The sequence below is a fragment of the Manis javanica genome, chromosome 7 (assembly GCF_040802235.1).
Source record: "Manis javanica isolate MJ-LG chromosome 7, MJ_LKY, whole genome shotgun sequence".
NCBI lineage: Eukaryota > Metazoa > Chordata > Mammalia > Pholidota > Manidae > Manis > Manis javanica.
The window spans coordinates 79,750,402-79,774,797 of NC_133162.1; the positions used below are offsets into that span (position 1 = coordinate 79,750,402).

The 24,396-nt window shown below is 53.4% G+C and overlaps 2 protein-coding genes across 2 annotated transcripts in view; both read right to left on the reverse strand.

Moving 5' to 3' along the window:
* CHAT (choline O-acetyltransferase) overlaps nucleotides 1-9,047 on the reverse strand; it is a 51,492-nt gene extending 42,445 nt beyond the window's left edge. The window contains exons 1-5 of the mRNA XM_017648855.3: nucleotides 8,934-9,047; nucleotides 6,686-6,788; nucleotides 3,713-3,904; nucleotides 2,881-2,999; nucleotides 1,414-1,467 (exon numbers count right to left, since the gene is read on the reverse strand). Coding sequence (XP_017504344.2) covers nucleotides 1,414-1,467; nucleotides 2,881-2,999; nucleotides 3,713-3,904; nucleotides 6,686-6,751 — 431 coding nt within the window. The 5' untranslated portion in view covers nucleotides 6,752-6,788; nucleotides 8,934-9,047. The remainder of the gene's footprint in view (nucleotides 1-1,413; nucleotides 1,468-2,880; nucleotides 3,000-3,712; nucleotides 3,905-6,685; nucleotides 6,789-8,933) is intronic.
* Nucleotides 9,048-10,639: 1,592 nt separating this feature from the next.
* On the reverse strand, nucleotides 10,640-15,186 carry SLC18A3 (solute carrier family 18 member A3). Its single transcript, XM_017648849.3, has one exon. It carries the CDS (start codon nucleotides 12,615-12,617, stop codon nucleotides 11,016-11,018), a length of 1,602 nt encoding a protein of 533 aa, XP_017504338.3. The 5' UTR covers nucleotides 12,618-15,186; the 3' UTR covers nucleotides 10,640-11,015.
* Between the last annotated feature and the right edge of the window lie 9,210 nt (nucleotides 15,187-24,396).

Consider the following 24,396-nt stretch of genomic DNA (forward strand, 5'->3'; position numbering starts at 1 on the left):
CACGTCCCATGAAAACCCTTGGGGTTTTCTCCGGCCTCTCTGCTGGTCCCCCTCACCCCTGCCGCAGGCCCAACACCAATGGACAGGTGCAGCCCTTGCCATTTTAGCTCTCTGTGCCCTTGCTGATGCTGCTCTTTGCTTGGCATGCCTTCACCCACCCCTGTTCTCCCCTCAGTTGTTTAGAAAACTCCTTCCACTCCTTTCAAGAGCCTACTTATTCATCACCTCTTCTAGAATCCTGTGAGTTCAAAAAGTTCTCTTTCTCCTGTGGTCTCAGTTTGTTTTGTGTCTTCCCTTTCCCTCCTTCCCATCCCTCCCTCCCTCCCTCCCTTCCTCCCTTCTTCCCTTCCTTCCTTATGCCAACAAATGTCACTGAGCTCTCCTCAGTGCCAGACACCATTCTGGGATCAGGGGATACAAGCCAAGAGTTTCCAGTCTAATGGGGGCAGGTCCCAGGGTGACAACAAACAGCACACAGGCAAGTGGGAGGCTTTGAGGCAGTGGGACAGGTGACAAGGAGGAGCACCTGGGACAGCGTCACTGAGGACCAGACATGTGAGCTGAGCCCTGAGGGTAAGAGGCAGCGGTGGGAAGAGCTGGGGCACAGTAGGCATCACATCTATGCTGCTCAAAGCGCCCCCACAGTGGGACTGAGCTGTCAGGACCAAGCCATGAGCGTGGGAGCCCAGAGGGAGCTTTCAGAAACTTATGTGGCCACTTGACAGAGGAATTTTATGTCTGTTGAACCTAATGATAAAACAGGCAGTCTCATATTTTGTACCTTTGTACCATTTTTCTACTAAGTCACTTTTGTAATGTTTTACAAATATTTTATAAAATTAAAAACTATACTGCTGTTTCACCACAAATCACTTGAGGAATACTGGTCCAAGGAGGAAAGGAAGCCAGTGGGGCTGAAGCCCAGTAAGCAGGCTCGGAGTGGGGAGGCCATTCCCCTCAAGAGCAAGTAGCAAAGGTGAGTTCCACATCGCTCACCTCCACCCTGCCTCCTTCCCCACCTTCTTGTGTGTTCTCTAGATTCCTGACGCTCACTCGTGTGCACATAGAAGGTTTGGAGGGAGCGGGCAGGCATTTGAAGAGATGCAGGACAGTGCTCAGCCCAGGGAAAGGAACCACTCATGGTGGGGCCAGTGGGGGTAAAGATCATCTTGACGCTGGGGGTGAGGCATCCCCAGTCCCAGCATGTCCCAGTATCAAGGCCCAGCCATACAAACTGACAGGGTAGGAGGCAGAGGGAGTATCCCTGCTCCGTGACTGGAGCCAGGGACACAGAGCTGAGAAGAAACAAGGTCCCTGCCCTCTGGAAGCCCCTGTTGAGTATGGTGGGGAGACTGATGGATTAACAGGCTCCACCAGAGCAGGGCTCCCCTCCCCAGGCTGGGCCCAGCCTACCTGTCCAGCAGGGCCTTGTAGCTGAGCACACCAGAGATGAGGTTGGCTGCAAACCTGTGGACAGAGATGAAGCCTTAGCTTCTGTCTAGGCCCAGCCTCACTCCCTCTCTCCAAGCCACTTGTCCCTTCCTCCCTCTGTCTCTCCCAGGCTATCCGACACCCTACAGACCCAGGCCTTGGGGGTGACTCATCAGATGGGGTGCCTGCTGCTGCCTCCCATCTGGTCTTGGATTGGAAATGTTTCTGTGGAGACAACCTGGAGGGGGCCGGGGGGAGAGGAAACTGGAAGGTGAATGAGGAGGAAGAAGAGGGAGAGGAAGCCAGGAGAGGACACAGAGCAGATAGGAGAGGAGAGGGATGGATGCTCAGGGGTGGGGGTCTTCCTAGCCAAGGCCCTTGCTGGGTGGAGCTGGACTGGGCCAGGACCACAGCATTTTGAAAACCCATCTCCAGGGAACAGTAAATTATTAGACCCCTTGAGTGCTAATGAAAAGGAAAACAGGTGTGGGAGGAAAAAGGCACCAGAGAATTGTGCCATGGGACCGTGTCATCTTAACTGTCTGTGGATGATGAGCCTGGCTTAATTGCATCAGGAGGAAAATGCCCCCTCGGATGCAATTTTAGGAACTGTTTTCAGAAGCCATTCATCCATCTGCACACTTCCTTCTGCCCAGGGGGACCCAGGCTGCAAGGGAAAGGGGATGGCTGTCCCAGCCAGCAGGCTAGCAGGTTGGCTGGGCTGATCTCAGTGAGGAAGAAGTGGGTGGGGGGTCTCCCTAGCATAGCTGAGCCCTGCCTCTCGTTTCTGTCTTCCTTCTGAACAGTCCCCACATTGGGCCACATGTGAGTGCTGAGACCAGAGACTCAAGTGTGGCTCTGAGAGGCTCCTGCAGGGAGATCCTTCCTCCACCCTACCCTGGGGAAGCGGCCCCTCTATTGTCATCACTGGCCCACAGGCCATTCCAGCGGCTCAGTGAGCTCTGAAATTGCAGCAGATGGCACAGGCTCTGGCGGCAGCTGGCAGGAAGGAACCATTTCTACCCACTCAGAGCCCATTTAGAGCTGGGGGCCAGGGGGAGCCGAGGCCCACTCAGATAGCCTGGGCAGCGTGTCCCAGTACCAAGGCCCAGCCTCACATCCTGATGGGGTAGAAGGGTACAGGCCTCCTCCCAGGGCCTGGGCCAGGTTGACTGCCGTGCAGACACATGGGGGCCATGACCTCTACTAATGCTCCCCACCCCAAATAAATGCATCTGAAGAAGACTTTGTGTTTGTTACTCACATGCAGCCTTGCCTAACCTCCTCTCTGGCCCCCTGACCTGGAGGCCATATTTTAAGGGGCATTTGGCCTCAAAAAGCTCAGCCAAGGCATAAACTTTGGCTATTCAATCTTGGTGCTGTGGCCAGGCCCCCTCCCCCTGGGGAACAGACACTCCAGCTGCAAACCCAGGAGCACAGTGGCCTCACCTCAGTTGGTCATTGGTGTCTTGGAAGCGCTGTTGGGCAAAGACCACAGCTGGGCTGGAGTTGACAGGCAGGGCCAGGCGGTTACTGAGATACATGTCATTCAGCCAGTACTCAGACACCTGCCAGGGAAAGAGGGAGGGGCCTCTTAGCTCCAGTGCCCTCACCCCCCAACAAGAGCACCTTGCCCATGGAGAGCACTGGCTCCATACTGGCAACCCCAAGGGACAACTGGGACACTACACTGGGCCATGGACTTGTTTCATTCATTCATTCATTCATTACACGAACACACACTGGGCCCCACTTATGTGCTGGGACTTGTGTGCCCCAGCCCACCATGATTCTCCTCCACCTTTACCCCATGCCATCTCCTTTCTTCCATCCCATTTGCCCATCCTGGTTGATTGGTGCCTCCTCCCTGTCCCCTGCCCATCCGTATGCGTGTCCTGTTCCTGCCTTTCACCCTCTCTGGTTCCCTGACCTCACCTCTATTTTCTGCTGCCCCATTTCTGGTCCCTGTCCTTGTCCCCATCTGTCCCTATTTCTGTTCCTCACTGTCCCCCATCCCTGGACCCCATCTGTCTTCCATCTCTATGCCATGTCTTTCTGTTACCCCATCTTGGCCCCGTCTGTCCCTCTCGGTACACACCCTTATCCCCCATACTACATCTCATTGCCCTCTATCCTTGCTCCTTGTTGTCCTCATCTCCCCACATCTTTGTCACCTACCTGCCCCTTGTTCAAATCCCTCTGTCTCCTTGTCTTCTTCCTGCCCCCTGTCCTGTGGGTCCATTGTCTGCCCCCCAGTCTTCCTCTTCCCAGCAACTCTTACCCAGTTGGCTGTCTTCTCCTGCCGTTCCAGGAGCTTCTGCTGCAGGGCCTCCCCAAGGCCGCCAGGGGCCCCAAATTGCTGCACGATGGCCTGGCTTTTCCTGAACTGCTCTTCAGGCACCAGGTGCTGCATGCACCGCAGGTAGGTGGCTAGGGTCTGCTGCAGTGGGGGCACTGGGAGTTTGGGCAGCCCCTGGAAGAGATGATCCTCAGGTACTTGCTGTGCCCCTCCTTAAGCGTGGTCCAAGCCTGTCCCAGGTTAATGCTATGTCTGTCCCCACCCACCCCTATCCTTATTCCTTCTCCTGGGTCTCTTCTGTTTAAGGGTTCAGCTCAGCAGGTTTATGAACTTTGGAAGCTTCTGTCTGCTTTATCCCAGCCCTGCTCACAGGAGGAGAGAGAGTACAGAGGAAAAGACCTTATGTAGGCAACAGACAGATCTGTGTTGAAGCTCTGGCCCTGCTTCGACCAGCTGTGTCATCTTAAGCAGATCAGTCTTCTCTCCTATAAAATAGAAATAATAACCTCTCCTTCTCAGAGAATCACACAGATCATGGATGTGAGTGCTTATAAACCATAAAGAATGGGTCTAAGATGAAATAGTCTCATTATTGATATTGGTCACTTTTAATTTAGGAATTGTTTTCAGCTGGAGTTCCAGAATCCAGCTGATCTCTGGACCCAAAGGGTGTAACTTTCATGGGGAAGATCTGGACAGGTGAGAGAGAGAAGGAGGTGAGTTCACTGCCTGTCTGAATGGCAGGATTCTGTAAGATATTTACTGGGAAGATGACTCATGCCCTGGCTCTTTAGTAAATCCCTCCCGGTTGTGAAACCCTGGAGGGGTGCTCTGCTCCACGGGGCCTGGGAAAGGGGTTTGGCGGAGAGTGTGCAGTGCTGGGCTGTCTTCTTCTCTTGGCCTCTCCATTCTCAGCTGCCTCCTCTACAGGACTTAAATAACAATTCCTACCTATAGTGGGGTGGGGGTGGGGGAGCACAGAGAGACTTAAACAAGAGAAACAATTGGCTCCGAATAGATACATCATAAAATGATGTGATGTCCTTACTCTCCTTATTCCTAATCATAATCTCTGGGGGTTCCCAAAGTGTGGAGAGAGCCTGGGTAGAGACAATGTGCTCCCTATCCAGGCCTGTGCCTTCTGCTGTGTTCACCCAGGGATCTCATGCGTCTTTCTCCATTTCATGGCTTAGCCTGGGCAGGAAATTTTGTCCATTTACAGGTGAGGAAACTGAGGCCCAGGGAGTAGAGATGCTAATCCAAGGCCACCCAGCAATTTGGTGGCAGAGCTGAGACCTGGAATCAGTCTGTGTCCCACATCTGTCTGCTCCTTCCTCCTAGACTTCCCCTCCTTTCTCCTGAGCTCCCTTTTCTATTCTTTTTACTTATTCCTCACTGAGCTGGTCACAGTTGGAAAACAGGACTTTTCATATTATTAATGAACACTTACAGAGATGATGGTAGTAGGTTACCTTCTTTCAGGGCTTTGTCCCCTGTTGGGTTGTGGGGGGTGGGCTGCAGAGTGAAAGGGCCCATGGAAAGTGTGCCTCTGTGCTGCTGGGGCTGGAGCCCCCTTACCCTAGCAGCCTGGGGCAGACAGGAACGGGGTCAATGCATTGATGAATGAATGGGGGTCCTCTACCTGCCAGATCCTGGCTCTAGAGTTCACTGCCCTAGTGGGGAGGGTGAAGGGTCCCAGTGCCAACTATGGGTTGCTGCCCTGGGAAATACTTGAGAGTGAGTCTGGGAAGCATTCCAGATTGCCCAGCCTACTCCAGGGAGTCAGGTTCGGGCTCTCTACCCAGCTGCTTTGGACCCCTCTCCCTTCTCTTGCAGTCCAGGGATCTGTGTGGTTGGTCAGTGGGAAAGCAACTGCAGAAAACCCAGCTCATCTGGTGGCTTTGCCCAGAGTGTCAGCAGGCCTGGCTGGAGGTCCTGCTAGCAAAAGGCCACCCTTCTTTGGGGCTTTGCATGCCTCCAGCTGATACCTGCTCCACAGCTTGGGTCACCATGGGTAAAGAGGAATGGGGCCCTGTGAGGCTCCTCCCTGGGCTCTCACTGGCCACTAACTCACTTTTATTAAAGAAGGTCTCTGGACCCTGGCATCGCAGGTCAATATACATTTTCTGGGCAGTTATGTGAGCCAGGCCCTGGGCCAGACTCAAGGAGGATGGAGAGACAGGGCCTATTCTCAAGGAAGCCACAGGCCAATGAGTGGGATATGCCATGGACCAGATGCCACAACAGTGCTTGTCAGCTGCAGAGGTCAGGACCATGTAGTGAGCAACTTCATGGGACAAGCGCAGAAGTTCTGATTAGGGTTTTAAATAAGCCCTGGAATGTGGGGCTGGGTATAAGGAGGTGGCCAGAAGACAAATGTGGCAGAGGGACCATCGTTTCAACATGTGAAGATCAGATGTGTTCCTCTTTCGCTCTGGCAGGTTGGCTGGGGTGGGAAGGGAGGATGGCTGCCCAGGGAGGGGTGGCACTGTCTCAAGCCAATGGGGAAGATGGTGAGTGCCTGAGGCTCCAGTGCCTACCTAGTGACAGCAGCTGGGGCTGAAGTGTGACAGGGCTTGGAGTATAGCATTCAGCCTTCCCCTAAGGCAACTCCACTGGACTCAAAGCCGTTGGAGGTGGAACTTTGGATGGGGCAAAGCCCTGGGAGAAGAGAGTACCTGGCCCAGGTCTAGAGCTCTTTCTGGCCTTGGGGGTTAGGAAGGGTGGCTGCATTCCCTCTGCACCCCCTGAAGCCATTCTCAGCTGCTCTAGGCTTTCCCAGGCTCTTCCGCAGGCCTGGAGCAGGGCTGGGCCTTTTGCCCATGAGAGTGCAGAACTGGGGATCAGGCAAGTGCTGGGGGACAGTCCCACTCAGATGATTCTGGATTTGTTACAAGTAGTGGCACATAAGTGGAGAGAGCAGGGATGAAAGAGAGGGCTCCAAAATTCACTCACAGTTTCCTCCTCACTGCTGGGACTTGTTGTTGCCATCTTATGGGGGGCTTTTTCCAGAATGGGCATCCTGGTGACTCCTGGTTGGGGAAGCCGAAGCGCAGACCTGGGGACCAAGAAACAGGGGGTCATCAACACAATAGCCACATAGAGCTGCCATGGACCCTTCACTTCCCACATCCTCACACTCCATTCCTTCCCTGTGAGGAGGCCAGGCTGGACATGGGCCCAGTGTACACGGGGGCCTCACTGTAGGCTTGGCCCCAATCTCCTGACCTCCAGACCAGATTCCCTGATGACAGCATCCTCTCTGAGTCCCCAAATGGGAAAGAGTGACACGTGATGTGAGCCTCCAGCTGGTACCTGCTCCACAAGACTGCTGTCACGTAGGTCCCCCTGAGTTCCCAGGCAGTGTGGGAGGGAGCACAGCGGGCTTGCCCACCCCAAGTCCATGAAGGGTCATTTGCAGAGCACTTGTTTTATTCCTGCTATGATCCAATAGATATGTGCTTTGCTGATTAAAATCTCTCTTTCCTGCTGGACTTCTCCAGGGAGCTTCTCCAGGGCAAGACCATACCTGTCACGTATGTTCAGTGTTTCATCTCTGGGACCTAGCCAGGTGCCTGGCATGAAGTAGGTTCAGTGTTTAGTAGCTAACTAAAAGAAATGTATGCATGAATGCATGCATGGATACATGACCCTCTGAGGCTCTGGTCTCCATGAGGCACTTTGGGCTGACTGGGGGCCTGGCCCCATGGCCCAAGCAGGAGGACCCTGGGTCCTGCCAGGTGGGCTGCAATTTGGGCAGTCTAGGGTCTGCAGGCTCCTAGTGTAGGTGGCATAGGAATGCTGAGGGAGGTGGTACAGAGAAGCTGGAAAGCCCAGGCCCCAGGGGGCCACCTGACTCAGCTTGGAGATAGGTGGATTAATTTGAAGGTGCAGTAGAAATGAGCCAGGTCAGGAGGGGCAAAGGCTCATTTATAAGGCCTGTAGGGCCAACTTCGACCCTCAGAGATCCCCCTAAGCAAAAACCTCAGAGCCACACATCATGATTCCAGTTGTCCACCCCCTGCTCTCTTACAAGAGCCCAGAACAGATGCTCAGCCCATGCCACCCCATCCGCACCACCAGGCAAGCACAGCTCCAGCGGGGGCTGGGCACAGGCACGGTGGACCCAAGCACACAGCCTCCAAAAACCTGGATGTGCTGGGTGCAGGGGTGGAGGGACTTGGGGTTGTCTGGCTGAGCTGGGCAGGGAATGTAGAGCCCTGGTGAAAAACACCAGCACCCACTTGGGTTTTCCAGAATAGGTGGTGCCCAGAACCTTCAGTGCTGTGGAGCAAAGGCTGCTCTCGAGGGACTGCAGGTTAGGGTCCACCCCAGTTGCTGTGGAGGGCTGACAGGGAGGGGAGGGCAAAATCAGGTTGGGAGGGCAAAATCAGGTTAGTAGAGCCCTAGAGATTGTGTCTGAGACCACCTGCAGCTCCGCCATGTCTTGGAAAGGCAGCTGAGTCTTGTCTCGTCTCTTGGGGGCCAAAGAGGAGGGCCTGGATCTGGCAGGCTAGCTGCTCTTCCTCCTTGGCCCTTGGGCCAGCGGTACGAGGATGGATGTGTGTATGTATCCCTGTCTGTTAAGTGCCCTGCAACCCATGCCGCCACTGGCTGGGCTCCGGAAGGTTGCCAGGAGGGGTCTCTGCTCTGCCCCGGAGACCCAACCCCAGCTTGCCCCAGGCACCACAGCATCACAGGCAGACTATGCCCTGTAGAAACTCCCTGGACCCAGGCCCATACTTGCCAAACGTGGCCCTTTCCCACCTGCCGCCTCCGGAAGTCGGAGAGGGGAGGGTGCGTGCCCGCACTTCAGAGCGGTCGGGTACGGTGAGACCTGCTGATTCCCCGCTGGGCCCAGAAAGCGCAGACCTTGGTACTTAGCATATAGGGGCCCAAGAGAAGTGAGGCCACCACTCACGCGGAGCTGTGGAGCCTGACAGTCAAGCGTCTCCAAGGCTTTTCCCCTAACTTCTCATCGTTCAGCTCCCAGTGCCCCTGCCCCCAGGTGGGAAGGCATCAGAGCCAGGGAATCCCGCAGTCTCCTGGCGGTCCCCCGACGGCCGCTGCTGTTCGGGACTCGGAGGACTCCGTGGGCCCTGGGGCTTCTCCGCCCCAGCGATGTCCCTGGATGGAGCCTCCGGTGCCGCGCTCTGCTCCCTGCGCTCCCTTCCTCGGGCCGCGCTCCGCGCGCCCCTCTCACCTGCTCTTCTCCACCCTGCTGCCTGGGCCGCCGCTCCACCGCACCAAGCAGGACTGTGGCGGGAATGCGAGACGCCGGGGATCCGGAGGCGCGTCAGTTGTACCGGAGTCGGGGCTGCCGCCTCTGCCGGTGGTAGAGTCTCCGACGTTTCCGAGTCCCCGCAGCCGCCCGACTGGCTGCAGGCAAGCCGGCCGCGCCTGTCCTCTCCTGCCTCCTGTTCCTCCTCCCTCAGCCCCACCCCTGTCTCTGTTTCTCTCTCCGGCTGTTCTCCGTCCCCACACCCTCAACCCCCTCCCGTGCCGCCGCCTTAGGCGATACCACCTCCCAGCCCCCTGCCCCAGATCAGACAGCTTCCCGGACGAGTCTGAACAAGAGCAGTGTAATCCGGGCCTGAGAAGGGCGTGCAAAACATTGCCCCGCCCATGCCCATGCCCCCTGTCCCCGCGCTCCCCAACCCCATTATTCTAGCCGCCACTGCAGCCGCAGATCCCTGGAGAGGGCTGGGTCTGGGGAAATTTGTGCCCTGCCCACTGTCTAGGTGAGGTTCAAACCCTGCTACAACTGCTTTCAAAATTATTATTATTAATAATAAAACCTCTTTGATGATCACTGTGAGCCCTCCCTCTTTTTCTGTTCCAGCCCCATCCCTGCTGGCTTTAGGAAGTGGGGGAGATACAGACCTGGGAATGCTTAGAGACCCACAGCCAGAGAGACTCTCCTCCCAGACAAAGCACTTCCTCTGCCCCCGCCCCCAAGTTATAGATCCTTACTTGCAAGAACACACACGCAGACCCCCAAGACAGCCCTGCCCAGACAGACACACACACACACAGCCACACATGCAGAGGGCGGAGGTGCACACACCGTGAGTGCAGACCTCACAAGGACTGTGTAATAAATACACAGGGAATCCCATCCCCGCGGCCTCTCCACACCAGAATCTGAGGATTCTGGGCCTTCAGCAGGCCACAGACTGCAACAATTACAGTGGTGCACAAATGCCGGCTTGGGGTTCTAGGACCCACACTCAGGTGGGGAGATTTCTCTGACAGCCCTGAGTGGCTGCTTCCATTCAGGATGGAGTTGGGGTATTGTAGGGATGGGGTATTGACACCAGCTCCCACACTCACACCCTCCCAGTTCCAACTCGGTCGCACATTGCCCAGACACAGCAGACACACAGACAGCTGTTCCCCAGTTGTCCTGGATAGAACCTTGCTGATGAGCACACACGTCACACAGAGCGTTTTCAGAGATCGGACCTCTGCCAGGGGCACCTCAGTTCCTCCTCTTCTTTGTGGTCTGGAAGGGCAGGATGCCAGGCTTGTAGGGCAGCTCAGTCTCTGAGCTCCAGTTGATGCAGGGCGTGTCCTCAAGGGTCTGAACCTAACAGACTGTGAGGGAGCGGGTCCTCAGGCTCCCTGGGACGGTGCCCTGGGGCACTGCCCTGGGGCGCTGTGCTGGGCCTGGGAAGGCTAGGCTTGAGGGTGGGTGGGCGTGTGCACCACAGCGTGTCTGTGGCTGAGAGCCTTTGTTGGGTTTGCTTCTTTAGCATCTCTTTTTCCAGGTAGCCAAAGAGCCACAGGCTCCCAGTGAGCACCCTGCACTCAACCCTAAATTGGGACTAGACCAATCACCTTCCCCTAGGTGCTGGCCTTGTCCTGGGCTGCCCACCCACCATCAGTAAAGAGACTCGGTGTCAGACAGATATGGTTTATTGATTCGGGCTAGAGGCACTGCGGTGCAGTGGGCCAAGTTGGCACTGGGAGGAACAAAAAGTAGGACAGACAGATATAGCATGGCTATCTAGAAAGGGGAGCCCCAAGGTGGGGGCCCACGCACCTCTTCATCTGTGTCAGGAGCGCATCACTTGGCATGCCTCGGTGCTCCATGCCCCATTGGAGAAAGGGAGAGAGTCATGAAGAGGGGACTCGGGCAGGGGAAGAAAAGACAGGGGAGGCCCTGGAGTACTCGCTGGAGAGGCCAGGCTTTGAGCCTGAGCTGGCCAGTGCACTCACACAGCAGCCACCTTGACCTGGAAGATGGAGAGTGGGTGGGTTGCCTAGAGGAGGAGCCGGGCTGCTAGCTGCGGGTGTAGTAGTCATTGTAGTCGTCCTCGCACTCCTCAAAGGGGCCAGGTGGGCTGCAAGGTGCCCCATCCGGGTTGGACACTGGGCGGTCACGCAGGCGCATGGCATCGTACAGACCCTGAGGGGACTCATCCAGCAGGACGTCGCGCTCAGAACGGGAGCGCGTCAAGAGGCCCACATTGCGCAGCAGCAGGAGGATGGGCGCATAGAGCAGGTTGGCCAGACCCATGCCAAGGCTAAGCTGCGCAAAGCCGAGCGAGTGCACGATGTGGCCTGCCACTATGGGCCCGAGCGCATAAGCCACGGAATAGGAGATGTCAGCGATGGCGTAGACGCTGCCATAGACCGAGACGTGGCGCACATCCACGAGAAAGGCGAGCGTGGGCAGCAGCGCTGTGTCCACCAGCGCAATGCCGAAACAAAGGCCGCAGAGAGATACCGCTAGTGGTGGGAAGGAGCGGCAGGCGGGCACCACACATGAGCTGACGCCGATCACTGCCAGTCCTAGTGCCCCGTACAGCCACTGCAGGTGAGGGTAGCGCGCTGCCAGGCGCACGGTGAGGTAGACGCCCAGCACGTGCGGCACAAAGGCGGGCAGCCAGGCCAAGCCCATCTCCCACTCAGACGCTGCCATCGTGCGCTTCATCCACGTGGCGATAGTGGGCTCAAGGAAGGCGAGTGGGATGTTGCAGGTGGTGAGCGCGCCGGCCACCACGGCGATGTAGGGGTCCAGCATGAGGCGGTGGATGGGCGTGCCCACCGGCAGGTTGGCCCTTGCCCGTGCCGCGGCCGAGAAGGGCTTGGCCACCGCCAACAGCAGCAGAGCGTCCAGCAGCGAAATGGCGGCGAGCACCAGAAAGGGCACGCACTTGCCTGCGAACTGGTAAAGGAAGCCCCCGAAGGGCGGTGCCACTAGACTTCCGAAACTGATGAAGGCCAGAGCCACGCCCAACGCGCGACTGCGCTCCGGCTCCTCGGGGTACTTGTCGGCTATCATGGCAATGCCCGACGTGTCTGCGAAGGCCGAGCCCAGGCCCTGCAGGCTGCGCGCCGCAAAGAGGGTGGCATAGTCCTCGGCGAAGGCGAACAGCACAGTGGAGGCGAACATGACGCCCAGGCCGATAAGCAGCGGCACATCGTAGCTCATGCGATCGATGAAAGGCCCGCTCAGGGGGTTTACCAGCAGCTGCAGGATGGCTTTGGAGGCAAACAGCACCCCGATCTTCACGTCCTCGCTTTCCGTGGGATAGCGGGGCCGCAGGGCAGACCTAGCTGGCTTCGTGGCCGTCGTGGAAGATTCTGAAATGTTGAGGGTGCCGACACTGGCATTGGTTGGGATAGGCGGCGACAGCGTGGACACCCATACTACGGGGGCCTGGGTGGGTTTCTCGTTGTCTCCACGCATGTGGGCGATGTAGTCGGGCACGATGGGTACGATGACCATGTACAGCATGTTGTCCAGGAACAGCGCCACGCACACGATGACCAGCACCAGGCGCCGCTGCCGCCGGGGCTCCTGCAGCGCCGCGCCCATCGCCTCTGACAGCTTGGAGGCTGCCGCCCGGGTCTGATCCGCTGTCGCCTCCTGTTCCATTGCCCCAACCCTGACGATTTTCCGGTGACACTTCGCTGGAGCTGGGCTTGAGCGCCCTGCAGTGCAGAGACCAGGGCTCAGAACGTCGGGGGCGCGGTCCGCGTGGCGCAGCGCCCCCAGTGCCTCAGGTGGCTGTAGGGCTCATGGTAACGGCAAGGACCCTGTACTGGCTAGGTGCCGCCGCTGTTCGGAGACGCTCACGGGACTCGCGGCCGCTGGGCTCAGGGGCGGTCCGAGAAGGCGAGAGCGCAGACAGACCGGGACCGGAGGCTGAGCGCTTTTCGCCTCAGGAGCCTAGAGCTGTTCCCGCAGAGCCAAGAGGCTTTTCGCGGGGGCCGAGGAGCATGCTGCTACCTACCGCCCACTGGCTCGCTAGCCCCACCGCCGCTCTACCCTCCCCTCGCGTCGGCTCCTGCCTCCTCCTCCTCCGCCTCCTCTTTTTTCCTTTCCACTCGGGCTGTGACGCGGTGAGTCTCGGCCCCCGAGTGGTGCCCGGGCCACTTGCGTCGTTCATGCTAATGCGACGTCGGCGGGGCGGGGGCAGGAGGCGGAGCGCGGCCGCGCGAGGGTCCCCTCCTCAGATGCGCCGGGGTTGGAAGCCCTGGGAAGAGGTCTTGATGCAGAAAGAGTCCCGGCAAGCCCCTGCGGGTGGGTGCGCCTCACGAGGAGCAGACTCTGTCTCCCCCACAGGTTGGACCCTAGGTTCTAGGGGTCCAAGCCGGCTCTTCCCTCCCTCACCCCTGGAAGGGGCGCGCAACGCCGCTTACCCCCAGCCCCACGGGAAAGGGAGACGTCGGGGACTCCAGATCTCCGCTTCAGCCTGGATCCGGTTACAGCGGGCAAGGATCCCCCGAGGTGAGCCGCGACTGTGTGCATCTGTTCTCGCAGCTGGAAGGTGGGCGGCCACTGGAGCAGCGCCTGGTACGGATCCCCCAACCTTTCTCTGACCCCGCCCCCGGCCCCTTGCACCCCAGAGAAGGAGGAGGCGCTGAGACTGCTGGGCCGGGTTCCCACCCATCGGCCCTTCCGGCGAACGTCACAGCAGAGGATTCTTGACTCAGGGGATTGAGGGGAGAAGTCGTCCTACTTCCACCCAGTTCTGCCTCTCCCACACTCCCTCACCACCTCACCACCCTTTCCCAGCCTGTACTCCCCCTTACGCCTTACACCGCCCGGTCCCCCAGCTCCTCCTCTTTCTTCCCTCCTGGCCCCTCCCCACTCTAATTCCTCCCAGACCCTCCTGGCGCAGGACCAAGCCCTCCCCGTGCTCCTTCGAGGCCCCACCCCACCCCCACCCCAAAACTCCCTCTATTGCCTCCAGTCTCCTGAGCTGCCTGCCTCTAAGTCCTGGGGCAGGATGTGTCCTGGGCCCTGTCTTGAAGCTGTAGAAAGCCCGTGTGGGCACCGCTCCTGCTCCCCAGCTCCCCAGCTCCCCGGGTAGGGTCCAGCAGCTTTGCTCCATCAGAGGCTCAAGTGAGGCTCACCTGCTGAGGGGCTGGACCCCTCTGGGTTCGCAGCAGACAGGCTGAGTCGCAGGCTGTGAGCTGGGCCTACCTAATGTGTCCCCAAAAGAATATTGAGCCTGGATGGCCCTGGATGGCACTTGGGTCCGTGTTCTGCCTGTGGGCGGGCAGGAGAGAGTCTTTGAGGCAGCTGAGGTAGGGAGACCTGTGTTGTTGAGATTGCAGTTTGTCTCTCTTTTCCAGAGTCAGAGAGGATTTTCCTTATGACCTCAAATGCAAACTAGTCTTAGACCCAGCTCCTTCCCCTACTGTGCTCCCCACCCTGAAGGAGCCACTGAAATGCAGAGCAAAGAACTAGGGCTCCAGAGGCAGACCCCTGAGGTGGCTCCCAGCTCTGCAATTACTAGTCAGAGGGCCAGGGAATTGTTTCACCTCCTGGCCCCTTGGTTTCTTTATCCTTAAAACAGTGTAATAATGCCCACTGTCTCACCTACCCAGCACATAGTAAGAGCCATGAAAGTGGTTGCTCTTGTTATTATCACCTTAAAATGTGCTGTTTTATCTTCATTTCCCAGTAGTAAGTCATGTGAAGAGCAGATGAATGGTACAGGTGCACCCTGACTTCCTGGCTAGTCCATCTGGTCAGGGGGGCATTTTGATTCTGGGCTCAACCCTGGTTGGTGGGAGGCCTGAAGGCATTAGAGGCTTCCGTCCCTGAGATAGCTGTGGGATAAGGTACTAGAGACCAGGGCATCAGGGCCTTGCTCCCTCTGCCCCATGTACCCACCCACCAAGCACCCAGGGAAAGAGGAGAAGCCCCTCCACTTAAGGAGCTGCCAGCACCTGCTCTGTGGTGGCCTGACTTCCTCTGCCTAGGGAGGGACAGAGCCCAGTACCGGGACAGGCCCAGCTCTGGATGACCTTGGGCAAGACACAGCCTGTCTCTAGACTACAGGCTCAGTCTCTGTTAAGTAAGGTGTGAGGGGCCAGCTCACTCACTGCAGCCCTTGGACAGAAATGGGTACTGTTGAAGGGCCTTTTTGGGTGAGATAATCATTTTATTTGAAGGCCTTTAGTCACTATACATACACTGTCCAGCTCTTTGAAGTCTCCCTTCAGCCCACTTTGCATTTTTATGTCACCTGCTGCTTCAGTCATTTGAGTTTGAGAACTCATGATGAGAAAAACAACTTTTGCTTTTCTGAAGTGCTTCTATGCATTTTATATTATGATAACCTTGCTCACACCCAGAGTCTGGACATTTAGCAGGATCTTGACTTAGTTTAGGATTCCTGCCCTAAGTTCTTGCTTGGCTTCTTCTGAGGCATCTTTTAAAATAACCACCTAGAATTAAGCCAACAAAGAGTTAGTGACCTCTGCCCCAACTACCTTATAAGTAATAGTTGCTTGCTACCCTGATCTCCATCTCCTGCTCACTCATGACCTGGGACAGGGTCTGTCTTTCTCATGGCTCACTGTGCAACTCCCCCATCCCCGGCTGTAAGTAATAAATCTGTGACTCTACTTCTTTTTTGTGGGTGTAGTGAAATGTGCCTTCAGTCAAAATGACCCCAGAGTGGGAGCTGGGATGCTGAGGGCCTTTGTGGGGGACTTGTGCCTCCTTATTTAGCATGTTCTTAATTCAGTACCCCTGCTCTGGCTTCCCAACACAGACCTCTAGCCTCTTCTAACTTATTATGAGGCTTTAAAGGGTCAGTCTTCCAGCCAGCAGAGCAATTGCTTGTGCATATATTATTTGCCTTGTGTTTTTTTGCCTTCACAGTAATAGTATACATAGCAGTAATAGTATATAGCAGTAATAGTGCAACTCTTTTTGGGTCCCTGGACCAGATTCCAGTGTGTGTGTGTGTGTGTGAGAGAGAGAGAGAGAGCTGGGTCTTCCCCCAACACAACACCAAACAATTCTTGAACCCCAGCAGGGTGTCTGAGAATTCAATTCAGTTCTGACATTATCTGGCCTCTGCTTATCAGATTCCCCAGGTTAAGGGCTCTGTCCTACAAGATTGTCCTCCACCCTCCACTCCAGATGCCAATCACAAGCTCCAGGCAGTTACCTGTGCTTCTGACCAACCGACTACAGATTGGAGGTTTCACTGACCTTCCCATTAGGTTCAATTAACCTGCTAGAGTAGCTCACAGAACTCAGGAAAGCACTGACATTTACCAGTTTAATGAAGGATACTGTAAAGCATACAAGTTAATAGCCAGATAAAGAGATACATAAGGCAAGGTTCCAAAATAAAGGAACTTCTATCCTTGTGGAGGTTGGGGCCTGGCTCAGTGGCACGTGGATGCATTCTGGTTCCCCAAGCGTAGAAGCTCTCTCTGACAGGGAAGCAGGGTCCAAGAGACAGATATGCTCCTCTCATGGGTTCTTGTGAGGGCTTCACTGCGTAGTCATGATTTACTAAATCATTGGCCATTGGCTGATTCAACCTCCAGCCCTGCCCTTGTGTGGGATCCAAAAGTCCCTCATTGACATGACAAGACACCCATTTTAGCTTTAGGACTGCAGTGTTTTCAGGAACTGTAAGACCAGATATACCTGGGGAATGTATATTTGGTTATCTGAATCACCAAATATGTATTTCTTATGATTCCTTTTATCACAGTCCACCCCCTGGTCTTCAAACACAGATTCTTTAACAGCAAAACAATCATACCTGTCACATCCCTTACATCTAATATGGCATTTATACATGAGATAAAATAACAGTACCATGCAAATAGGCCTGACATTTGGAGAAGCCAGTATGGGGTGGGGACAGATTTAATAAGACAACTCATTTTTCCTATAAAGCCATCACAAATGTTTCTGTATTGGTCCAGTTCATCAACATATCTTAATGACCAGTGTTTCTCCCAGAGCAATGTAACTCCAGTTTGCAGGCTGTCATTAAGTCATGTCAGGTTCCAAAAATAGAGGTGGTCTTGGCAAACATATAGCTTCACCCCTTCTGGGTGTCTGGCATGCTTTTGCTAAGAGATATTATTATCTTGCTCTGAGCTCCTCGAAGTATTAACAAAATGTTGGATTTCCCTCATTGTGTAACCACTTATTCATCCCTTCACCCTCAGCTATAATTTCTCCTTCCTTCCATTTACCATTTATATTTACCCAGACTTTTCCCCCTGTGGAAGGGACATTAGGTTTGCCTACTATGCTGGTCCAGATTGCTAGCAGCAAGTGCCTCCCCTCAGTCCACTCCCACTCAGGTAAGGTAGGGTTACACAGGTGCAGATCCAGCCAACTGTCCCAGCCACTAGGCAGCACAGTCATGCTCACTGTCATCCTCAACTTGGCCAGATGGGGTGAAGGCAAAGTCCACCCCATCAGGCCCTTAGGAATCCTGACCCAAAGGTTTAAGGGTAAGGTTATAGTTTCTTGCTTAGTAATCTTCCCTGCTTCTGGCACCCAGAGATGCAGCCCTGGTCTTGGGACCCCTGCATCAGGTAGGAAAAAAAGTTGCAGTGATGTTGGGAAGAAGTGAATAGTCACACTACCATCCTCCCCCACCCCTCTTCCCCAGGTCTCCCAGAAAAGCAGTGGAATCTATCTAGTGGTGATCTTCCCTTAGCCCCCCTCATACCTTTATACCCCAGTTTTAGACAGCAAATGTTTCAACTGCCCATTCCAATTTCCTATTAAACCATTAGTCGGAGGATGATATGCAATGTCTAGCTCATGGGATGTCTCTTTGCCCAGCATAGAACATCATGGGCTGTAAAGTGTGTCCCTTCATCTGAAGAGATGTAACTTGGTGGCCAAAATTGGTACAGTATCTTTTGTTCCAATCCATTAATGGTGTTTAGAGCATTTACATCTACCACTGGGTATGCAAAAACCATCCAGAATAAATGTCTATTCGAGTCAGGACGCAGTTATAGCCTCCAGGGGCTACTGACATTGGCCCAATGTAATCCACTTGCCAGCTAGGTGCAGGGCCTTCCCCTGGGGAATTCTCCCCATAGCCAACTACAGTCTTTGTCTCTCTTGTTGACAGATGGAACAGTTCGTGTTGACATTCTGTGCCTCACAGGGTGCAAGGAATATGTTCAGATTCAGCCTATCTTTACACTGCTGCAGCTCCCCCATGTCCACTCATTTCATGGACCCAGGCGGCCACTTCAAAGTAGTGTACCAGCAGGTCCACTTGGTGGCTCCAATCACCTTCTGTTCTTGGAAGGGGCGTCTTCTGATGGGCATCAACATGTCCTACTTTAATGTGCCTCTTAAATTCCCAGAGTGATTCCATAGGGCTGTGCCCCACAAGGGCATTCCTTTCATAGTCCAGTTCTCCATTACTCATATATTTGACCATACCATCAGGCCATTGGCTACAGCCCATGAGTCCATAAATATCCAAACACTTTTATCATTGTTCAATTCTTCCATCACTACCAGGAAAACAGCATGCAGATTAGTCCACTGAACTGATTTGCTCTTAGGTTCTTTGACCAGATTCTTGCCATCTGCTGGTCTTAATGCAGCAGCATTCCAAACAGGGTATTGTCCATTGCTCCTGGAACTGCCACCTGCAAACCAAGCAGCTATTTGTTGTTAAGCTGAGAGCTATTCCTAGGGCGCAGTCCAAGCAGCGGTGGGTTCTGGCAGCTCATCGAGTGGATCCAGTGTCCATCTGAGAGGAAATGCTACCTGCTCCTGGGTACCATGTGGGCCTCCTTGCATCCCCCTGGCAGCCTGCTCCTGCATGAACTGTTTCTATTTTATTACGGAACTCTTCTGGGTGCTGCCTTCCTTATTAGGGTGTTTATCTGACATAACCCATGACATTATGGGTATCTCAGGTTTCAAGATTATTTTATGTCCTTCAATTTTTGAGGCAGCCTCAGTTAAGGCCCAAGAGCATGCTAGTAATTAATTGTCTCTCAGATGGTGTATACCAGGCAGCAGCATCTGGAAATTTTCTGGTCCCAAATCCTAATAGTCACTGCTGGGAGGCACTAATGGGCTTTAGCCACAAGCTCCAGTGTGCAGGGGTATGGGGGGCAAACGCTTCCAAAATCATGTCTGAGTGGGGGTCATAAGGGCCCAAAGGTGTCGAGAATGCGACTCCATTTTGTAACTCAGACACAGCCTCTTTTTGTTCAGGTCCCACTCAAATACAGCTTTTTTGTAGTCTCATAGATGGGAGCTAGCAATAGTCCCAGGTGTGTAATATGAGTCCTCCAAAATCCAAATAAACCAACCAAACACTGGGCTTCTTGTTTCATTCTAGGGGCCGGTAGTGACAGCAGTTTATCTTTAGTCACTTATGGAATATCTTGGGTGGCTCCTGGCCACATTATTCCTAAGAATTTCACTGTCTGAGCAGGACCTTGAACCTTTTCTGAATTTATTAACCAGCTGGTTGATCAGATGTGTCACTATTGAGTTCAAGTCAGTCCTAGCCTGCTCTTCTGTTTCTGACATTGTCATAATGTCATTACATAGGGTATTATTATACTCAAGCCCTGCACCAAGTCCAAATCCCTCCTGACCAAGTGGTGACAATAGCTGGTGAGTTCAGATAACCCTGTGGCAGCATGGCAGAAGTAAACTGGGGTCCTTCCCACATGACAGCAAACTCTGGTTGGCTCTTTTCAGAGATCCAGGTGGAGAAGAAAGTATTTGCAAGGTCTATCACTGAGTACAAGCCTCCTTCAGCTTGCTGTACTTTCTGTATGGTTGAGACCATGTCTGGAACTGCAGAGGCTATGGGCCGTACAACTTTATTTAAACCTCAATAGTCTACTGTTAGTCTCCACAAGCCATCCCCCTTTGATAGGCCACCCAGGAGCACTGTACAGTGAATTCACAGGCCCCAGCACTCCAGCTTCCAGCATGTCACTCATTAAAGTGGTGATCTCTTTTGTCCACCAGGTATTCTACACCGCTTCAAGTTAACCACCTGTGTGGCTCAGACAGTTCTAGCAGTTCCCATTTAGCATGCCTAATTAAAACTGGCCAGAGGGCGGGCTTACATGCCTTCTGTTTTACTGTACTGGGTAGGGGAAGCAATCCCCAGTCAGACATAATATCCACACCAATTAATATATTCAGGTAAAGGAGATGCAACCACCTCACACGACATCTGCTCAAATACCCCAATTTTCATCCAAACTTTCACCTCAATCCTGTCAACCATTGCATCTCCATATCCTCCCAAGTTAACCTTAGCCCCTGATAAGACTTCACCAACAGGTTTTGGAATCACAGTGCACTGGGCTCCTATAGTCCCAGGCAAGTTTCTTCTCCTCTCCCAGGCCTTTTTATCCACATACATGCAAATGGCCTCAGGTCCCCGGTTAGAGGTGTGGCCAGAAGACCCTGGCCCATTTGTCAATCTTTTAACTTGGTTAACCTGCCTGACCACTGCCCAGGGGATTCCAGATTTGGTTTCTTCTTATTATCTTGGCCTTCAGGCTTTTTAAATTCCTCTAAAATGGGGTAAATAAAGCATACTTTTCTGGGCCTCTGAAATGTTGGGGGAACAACAAGGGTTCCCACTGGCGTACCCAGTCTCTGGCAGTGCTGCATTAACACCTTTGTTTCAACCCCATCAATGTCCTCTTTATTCATCTCATTTTTTAATTATCATCTGAAGACTTCCATTCTGTTGGGTCAAGTCTCTTGCCTTTCCCCTTTGTCCTTCCCCATTTTCTTAATTATGTCAATGCTCTTGTTATCAGTAAGTAGGAAAGCTGAGATAACAAATGGGATAAGGCTCCTCTAACAACTTTTGTAGCAGTAAAGTTATGGGGGTGCTGATGTAACAGGGGCCCCCTTAATCACAGCATCACCATAACCTGTGTAACAGGAATATTTAGTGGGGTAACAGCTTGGTCATACTAAAGCCAATTCCACATGGCTTGCCTACAAAGCATATCTGCTGTTTCTTCTGGGGTGTTCCATCTGGCATTTATAGGGGTAGTTGGGCAGTGCCCCTTCTCAGGATAAACAGATCTCACAGGGGCTCTTATCCAGTCCACCAGGCAGGCTGTTCCCTCGGGAATAACCTCCTGTGTGTCTGGATCAGGTACAGCCCTCTGGGATTGTCCAAGAGGGAGTGGAGGGTCCTGCAGCAGCCCAAACCTGCTCTTCCACTCTGAAGCAGTCAAACCAGACACAGCCCCAAACTGGTGATGCTCATAATGAACTTTACTAAAGGTTCTTCAGGAAGCTGGTGATGCCAATCTACACAATGAGCCAGTTCCCTCACACTGTATCTCCTGGTTTCAGTTATTCCCTGGTTTTCTCCTTCCTCTACATTAAATATCTTTTTGGTGACTAAAGGTCTTAGAAGTGCTTTCTGTTGCTCTGACATAATTTTTCCCTTTCTAGGTAGCAATGACCAGGGTATGGTATATTTAGCCTGCTTCTTATTAGTTTGCATTTCCTTACATACCCAAAAAGCCAACTCCTTTGGAGTTGGGTCCTCTGCTGTTCCTAATTCTACTGGTAGCTTTTACCTTTAGTAACTGATTGCAGTGCAGCTGCTCATTCATATCAAGGGTGACTGGGTAGCCATCTAGGCATCAAAGTTTCCTTATCATCTGCCCTTCATTCTTTCTCTTCAAAAACCACACATTTCCATGAGCCTGGGCCCTTCTAGCAAATCCCAGTACCCTGACACCAAATGTGTTTTTTTCTCCTTCACAACAATAGTATACACATCAGTAATAGTACAGCTCCTTTTGGGTTCCTGGAACTAATTCCAGTGTGTGTGTGCACTTGTGTGTGTGTGTGTGTGAGGGGTGTCTTCCCACACACATACCAAGCAATTCTCGAACACCAGCAGGGTGTCCAAGAACTCAGCTCTATTTTGATGATATCCTCCCAGAGACAGCATCAGATTCCCCAGGTTAAAGGCTCCCTTCTCCAAGATTGCCCTCCTCCCCCAACTCCAGATGTTGGTTGAAAGCCCTGACAGTTACATGTGCTTCTGACCTACTGGCTACAGATTGGAGGTTCCAATAACCTCTCCCTTAGATTTAATTAATTTGCTAGAGTGGCTCACAGAACTCAGGAAATCACTGATGTTTACCAGTTTAATGATGGATACTTTAAAGTTTACAAGTTAACAGTCAGATAAAGAGATGTATAGGTGAAGGTCCCAAATAAAAGAGAATCTATCCTTGTGGAGCTTGAAGCCCTGCTTGGTGGCACATGAATGTGTTCCGGTTCCCCAAGCGTGGAAGCTCTCTCTGACAGAGGAGCAGGGTCCAAGAGATAGATATGCTCCTCCCATGGGTTTTTGTGAGGGCTTCATTGCGTAGTCATGATTGAATAAATCATTGGCCATCAGTTGATTCAACCTCCAGCCCTTGCCCTTGTGTGGGATCCAAAAGTCCCTCATTAACATGACGACACACCCATTTCAGCTTTAAGACTGCAGTGTTTTCAGGAAATGTGAGTAAAGACCAAATATATCTGGGAAATATATATTTGGTTATCTGAATGACCAAGTATGTCTTTCTTATGACTCATTATATCACATCCTCTGTGATTAAAAAAGCAGGGGGCATAGGGGTTTAAGGCAGACTATTCTATCTAGTGTCTGAAGAACTTAGACCTTAGTGGAATCTTGGAGAGTGGAAACTTTCCCAGGGCCTTCAAGGTGCAGACCCCTTTTTCCAGCCCTCTGGCCTGCCTAATTTACAGCTGTTTTTGAGCATGGAGCCACCTTATCTAGGCTCATGCCTCACTCTCCTGTCTTCCATTCCCCAATGTCAGGAAATAGACTCATTTATTAGACATCCTATACCAGGGTTGTTACGTGTGCAGTTTTATTTCACCAGCACTCAGTCCTGGTGCAGTGTAGGTGCTGTTCCACATCTTACTTCTGAGGAAGCTGGGCACACAGAAGCTGGGTCACTTGTGGGAGATGCCAGTAGTCCTGCCTGTTATTTAAATGCTGGCTGTGGGACCTGTCTGTGGTCCTCACACTGCCAGCCTGTTGCCTGTACCTTGTCATGCCTCTGCTGCTGTATCTGCCAGGTGGCTGCACTCTGGCAGTGCAAGGGAGAGGGGCAGATGAAGACCTAAGGGAGGAAGAAGGTCCTGGGCTTGCTACCTAAAGAGGCCTCAGGGGCCCTAAACTCCCTCATCTTCCAAATTCCAGCTCAGAAGGCAGACCCTGCCCCAGCCCATCAGCAGCCCCAAAGACTAGGGAGCAGGAATCGCAGGGAAGAGATGAGTCCCTGCTTCAGCAAAAGGCTAGGACCTGAGCCTTGGCAATTCTTGAGAACAGTCCCCTTTCCAGCCAGGGCTGCGGGGAGCTGTCCAGGGTACTGGCCATGCCGCCTGCCAACCAGCCTTCCTGCAAGGCCCCGCCCCTTGATCTTCCTGCAACTGTGGCTTCCTCTTCAACAGAACTCCTGGTGAATTCCTTTTGGCAATCCTTTATCTGAGCATAACATACAGGCAAAAGAGAACTTCCCATGTAATCCTGTCAAGGGCAGGCAGACAGGCACATACTCCTTCTGGCTTCTAGCCATAACACTCACAGGCTTTCGGGAAAGGCTGACAGGGACCGCTCTGCTCCTTTGAATGAGGGTATGTGACTGGGGAATCCTAAATTAATTAAGTGATGCTGAGGCCCTGAGGCCCTCCTGAGGAAGTGCTTGGTTGGGAGAAAATGAGGCCAGGGTTGATGGGCCCCCTTCCCCACTATTGGAATCCTGGCTCCTGAGCTTCATTGGCACTAAGCCTGCACTTAAGTGCTTCCACAGAGACAAAGAAATAATAAATCAGGAGCAGATGCCCCACCCACACACTACCACCACCAACCTCAGCAGCTTCTCCACAGTAACAGTCATTTCACATCTCTGGGACCAGATGTCTCAGTGAAGCAACTAAGGGCAAGGCCCTGGAATTGACCTGGACCGTGACCCTCTTGAGAAGAGGCCAGGAAGGGCTGATGGCATCCTCCAAAGCAGCACTCCCCTTCCCAAATCTCCCTGGACAACCCCAAACACATATACACAAACCAGACCTCACCAGGGTTCAGATGCAGGAAGGCTATCCCTCCATGCCCTCCCCAAGATCCCATACACCAGGGATCCCCGAGGCCACATCAAGCTCCACTAAGGCACTCGTCCAAGTGTGGAAAGGACTTGTTCTAGCTGACTGAGGACACAGCTATAGCCAATGGAGCAAATGAGAATGGTTGCCAGCCAGAAACCACCCAGCTGTCTCTGTCCATAAAAACAATTACCAATTAAGTGCCTACTAAGCATCAGGCATTGAGCTATACACTTTTAAGGAAGCCATCTCATAAGCCATCCATGTT